Consider the following 4,870-nt stretch of genomic DNA (forward strand, 5'->3'; position numbering starts at 1 on the left):
TTTTTTTTTTTTTTGCTTCACATTTGTGTATTGTAAATTACAGACATAACAACACTGCACACCTAAATATTTCAGTCTGCGCTTCTAAAATACCAGCACAATTGTCCACAGAACTGCAGTACCATTATGGAACCAAATAAACTCAATTCTCACATATCATCAATGTTCAGTGAGGAGAGGTTTTCCAAAAACCAATTAACATCACAAGGCATACGGAAGACATAATCGGGAGAAATGATATTTGCAAGTCTAAGAATCTATTATATTTTTCCCTATGAAAGACAACAAAATGCATAACCTCCCTTGTACACTGAAAAGAAATAGGGGAAATATTTTTTTCCATAAAATCAGGAAATGGGCAACGTAAACCTACAATTATGCACGAAGGACTTTCTCTGTAGCTGTGTGGAGAAGTACGTCTGAATGTTCCAGTGTGACTGTGTTTTGTTGGTGGGAATGTGAATTTACATAGTGCTTCTTCCATGCCCTTGACATAGGCTAACTCCTTTCATCCACATAAAACTCCATGAGGGATGTTTTCTTTATTATTTCCATTTCCATGTTAGTAAGAAACAGGCTCAGAAAGGTTAAGCCACTTGCTTAAGATCATGCGGCTAGTAAGTGGCAGAGCCAGGACCTGAACTTTGGCCTCCGGCCTCCGTCCGTGCTCTGAAACTGCTACCCTCCATCTACTACACAGAGCACAGGAAATGGCCGCATACTAGCTGTGTGACCTTGGGCAAGGGACAGCACCTCTCCGAGCAAGTCTCCGCCTCCCCCAAATGAATAAAACATGAGCGCCTGAGTCCCGCAGTTGCGAGGGTGAAATGAGAGGATGTGCATAGAGGTCCACCTGCTTCGGGGGAGATGGGGAAGGGCAGTGCACGAGCAAAGGCCCTGAGGTAGGAAGCAAGGGGCATATCTGGGAAAGAAACAGGGTGAAGTCAGAAAGGTGGGGCCAGACCCAGGAGTTGAAGCTAATTCTGGGATAGTGGGGAGCCACGGCACACTCAGCAGCCGAGTGGCCTCATCAGAGCTGTGCCTTAGGGGGACAAAACGAGCCACACAGGGGACAAGCGGAGGTCTGGTTAGGTCAGAGACGCCACACCAGCCAGGCAGCTCACCCGGAATTCCATGTCCAGATTGCTGTCGGAAGCCACAGGATCCTTCAGGAGGGAGTAGTCAATGCCAACCAGCTCATCCACCGAGCTGCGAACTGTGGGGAGGAGCTCAGTCACTCAAGCTGCGTGAGGCCGGGCGAGGTGGTCACCCTCCTGGGCCTGTTTCTCATCCACAAAGCGGTGATTATAAATCTTCCCTCAGAGGCTTGTTGTGGGGATCAAATTCGTTTTATGTGGGAGGCACTTAGTGCTGAGCGATGTGAATGACACTGCCTACCGCCACCATCGCCACCCCTATTACAGGGGTTTCATCAGATCACTAAACAAGATGGCAAGGGATTCCCTTCCCTCCTTGGTTCTCCCTGGCTCCTCCCTCCCTCCCCATGCCTGTGATCTCTACCCCACAGCAGACAGAGGTTGCAGTTTAGGAAAAGGGAATTCATGTTAGTTGAGCACCTAGTAAGTGCAGGGTCCCAATGATCAGCAAGCCCATATTGAGGACCTTGACAATCATCACTCAGTTAATCCTCAGAACAACCCCCATGAGGAGGCATCGCCAGCCAAGCGACGATGCCACAGCCCAGACAGAAGTGAGTACTTACCCAGGGTCACATGGCCAGTCAGTAGCAGAGGCCATATCTGAAGCCAGGCATGGCAGGGCCCCACTCTGAGGCCCTGCCTGGCAGCTGCATACCCAGCCGCCTCCTCACCCCCATTCCAGTCCCAGGCACGGCCCGGAGCTCCCCTCCCAGCCAGTGCCAACTCACCAGGCACGGTGTCCAGGAGGGAATTGAGGAGCACCATTCCTGCGTGGTAAAGCACGGGGCAGATCTGCGGGGTGGGGTTTAGAGTCAGCGACCTCCAAAGAGAGGGCACCCCCACCACCACGGCTGTACCTGCTGGTTGAGGAGGAAGCGCATCCCTGAGGTGATGAATGTGGAGAGGAACTCATACACCTTCCTGCAAGGAGGGGAGAGACCACATGAGCCCAGACACTCTGTCCTACCCCAATCCAGATCCAGGAGAAATCAATGGCCAGAGAGACGGGGAGGAGGTGGTTCAACTTTGACCTGTATTACCAGTTCTTTAATGGAGGTTTTCCAAATCCCCTCACTAGCCTGATTCTCAAGACCTCTCCTAACCCCTGCCCCCCCACCAGCCTAATGAATTTACCCCCAGTTCTTCAAACCTGCTGTCAGCATCCCCACCTCCAGATGCTTACTCGTGCCCTCCCTTCCACCCTCAATGTCCTTTTCCTGTATTGCCCTCTGTATGGGCCCAGATGCTTCCTCTTCCAGGCAGTCTTCCCAGATTACCCTCTTCTGAACCCCTGCAGTTCTCAGTTCCTCCCTCAAAGCCCTGATGACAAATGTTTTGTCGCTTCAGCTAGGCTCTGAGTTCCTTTATGAATCCTCAGGGACTGGCGTATACTTTATTTGTCAAGTAAATAAAAACTTGACAGTATACCAACACCAGATGATAAATTCACCATCTTGTCTCTCCCACTCTCTTTGAGAGCTATCACAAAGTCCCCTTCTCAGCCCAAAACCTAAAAATTATGTTTTTATTATTAGTAGTAAGAGCCACCAATTATTGAGAACTCAGTTCATGCCCAAGTGTGCATACTGATTCTCACAATTACTCTTATCTGGGAAGCTAGCCACTAATATGCCAGGTACTGTTCTAAGTATTTTTACATATATTAGCAACTAGTCTTCACAACATTTTACAAAATATTTGCTATTATCATCCTCATCTTACCGGTAAGGAAATTGAGGCGCAGTGCTTCAATGACTTGCCCAAAGTCACAGAGCAGGGAAATGAGGGTGCTCAGAGTTGGACCCAGTTGGACGCAGGCTCCGAAGCCTATGCACTTTGCATTGCACTAGGCAAACGGGCAGTGAGGCTCAAAGGGGGGTGCACTGGGTTGAAGATGGGGCTTACTTGAAGGTTCCCCCGAAGGCTGTGTGCATTCTGGAGACTGAGGCCTGGCAGGAGACGTTGGACACTTTGATACGTCCAGTGGCATCCCCGGAGAGCTGCAGAGCAGTGCGGATGGACACACCCTCGGCAGAGGCATTGATATAGCCCCCATCATAGCTGCAAGGGGGTGTGGGGCAGTCAATGTCCAGCTTGGAGCTTAACCGTGTCTTCGCCATCCCCCTACCTTCACTTCGGCAGTTTACTAGCCATTCTGCCAAACCTATCAACCCTTATGAAGTGGGTATTCTTGTCCCTATTGTACAGGTGAAAATTGAGACACAGGAAGGCTAAAGGATCGCCCCCAGCCCCACAGCATCCCAGCCCTCCCAAGCCACCCTCCACTCCCCAGAGGGTGCCAGGTCCTCACAAGAACCAGTAGAGAAGCTGCCTCCGGAAGCGCAGCCCCAAGGACGCGTTGCTGATTTGAAGCACCAGCTCCTGCTCCGGCTGGAAATGCAGCTCAGAGGGCGTCAGCTGCAGCTCTGTGACCTTCACCCTGCGGGCAGCCTCAGGGTCAATTTCAGGACCACTAAGAGGGAGTCCCACCCAACCACAGGAAACTCATTCCCTCCTCTTCCAGTCCAAGCCTGGGGAAGCTGAGGGGGGTGGAATGAATTCTTCCCTTTCCCCTCAAGTGCCCCCAGCCTGGACTTGGACAGCTCAGAGATGAGCTTCTCTTGACCCAGGTGTTAAAAGTGAGCTTGACCCCTTCTCTTTGGTGCCTTATTGCTGGCACTCCCTTCCCTCCCACACCCTGTGATTGCTTGACCTGGTCTTTTCACCAAATCCTTTGATTTTGTCTCTATCAGCTGAGCTGCATATCCCATATCTCCTATCCCCACCGTCCCAAGGAAGGCTCTTGTCTCCTGTTTCCGGGGCCTCTCCCATTAGCTCCACCCCGGGCCCTAGACCCCACTCTCATCCATCGTTAAGTTTCGTGACTCTCCCTCTCCGGTGCTCTTTGGCCACGCCTCAGCCCCCAAGGCTTCTGTTTTGCGGTTTAGTCCCGCCTATGTCGGCGGGCTTGGCCTTTATCTTCTCCGCCCCATCCTGTTTCTTGAGTCCCGCCTCCTCGATATGGCCACGCCCCTACCCCGCCCACTCCGTTTCCCCCGCGCTAGGCCCCGCCCCCCGGAGTCCGAGACCCCGCCCCGGGTCCCCTACTTACTCCGAGATGTTGTAGTAGAAGTGGCCCTCCCTGCCCCGCAGGTCCGGAATGGTAATGGTCTCCAGCTCTTGTTCCAGAAAGCGCAGGCCCTCCCGCTTCACTGAGGTAGCAGCGAGACCCTTAGGTCCTGCGCTCACTACTGGGGCGACCCCTCCCTCATCGGCCCTCACCCCGCCCCGCGCCTTACCCAGCTCCAGGGCCTTGGAGGTGACGCGGATCTTGCAGGCGGAGAGCTCGGCATGAGCGCCTGCCAGAAGCGCTAGGAAAACGGCCCCGAAGAGGGCCATGGCGAGCGGGCCTGGGGTGGGGTGGGGTCGCTGGAGTCATCAGAGCCGCTAAAACCCACTCCCCGGTTGTCCGACCAGAAGAGGACTGGCCGGATCGTTACCCTCAAAATAGCTCCTCAGGGTACTTGGAACCAGTTATATTGCCTCCATTTGGCAGATGCGGAAACTGAGGCTCAGAGAGGCGATGCGACTCGCGCTCTGGCTCCCAGAGGATTTGGGGCATGGGGGAAGGAGAGGCGACATCCTCGGTTCCCCCGTGCACCCGCCGCGTGACGAGTTTGGACCTCCCGGGGACCAGCGGCCCCCCCCCC

General features: G+C 53.5%; 1 protein-coding gene across 1 annotated transcript in view; it reads right to left on the minus strand.

Moving 5' to 3' along the window:
- The window catches only part of LOC103669708 (phospholipid transfer protein), a 9,807-nt gene that overhangs the window by 4,477 nt on the left and 460 nt on the right, over positions 1–4,870 (minus strand). Inside the window, exons 2-8 of the mRNA XM_040638402.1 lie at positions 4,460–4,570; positions 4,273–4,372; positions 3,472–3,600; positions 3,066–3,221; positions 2,018–2,081; positions 1,889–1,952; positions 1,125–1,216 (exon numbers count right to left, since the gene is read on the minus strand). Coding sequence (XP_040494336.1) covers positions 1,125–1,216; positions 1,889–1,952; positions 2,018–2,081; positions 3,066–3,221; positions 3,472–3,600; positions 4,273–4,372; positions 4,460–4,559 — 705 coding nt within the window. The 5' untranslated portion in view covers positions 4,560–4,570. The remainder of the gene's footprint in view (positions 1–1,124; positions 1,217–1,888; positions 1,953–2,017; positions 2,082–3,065; positions 3,222–3,471; positions 3,601–4,272; positions 4,373–4,459; positions 4,571–4,870) is intronic.

Source organism: Ursus maritimus, unplaced genomic scaffold (assembly GCF_017311325.1).
Source record: "Ursus maritimus isolate PB19 unplaced genomic scaffold, ASM1731132v1 scaffold_22, whole genome shotgun sequence".
Taxonomy (NCBI): Eukaryota; Metazoa; Chordata; class Mammalia; order Carnivora; family Ursidae; genus Ursus; species Ursus maritimus.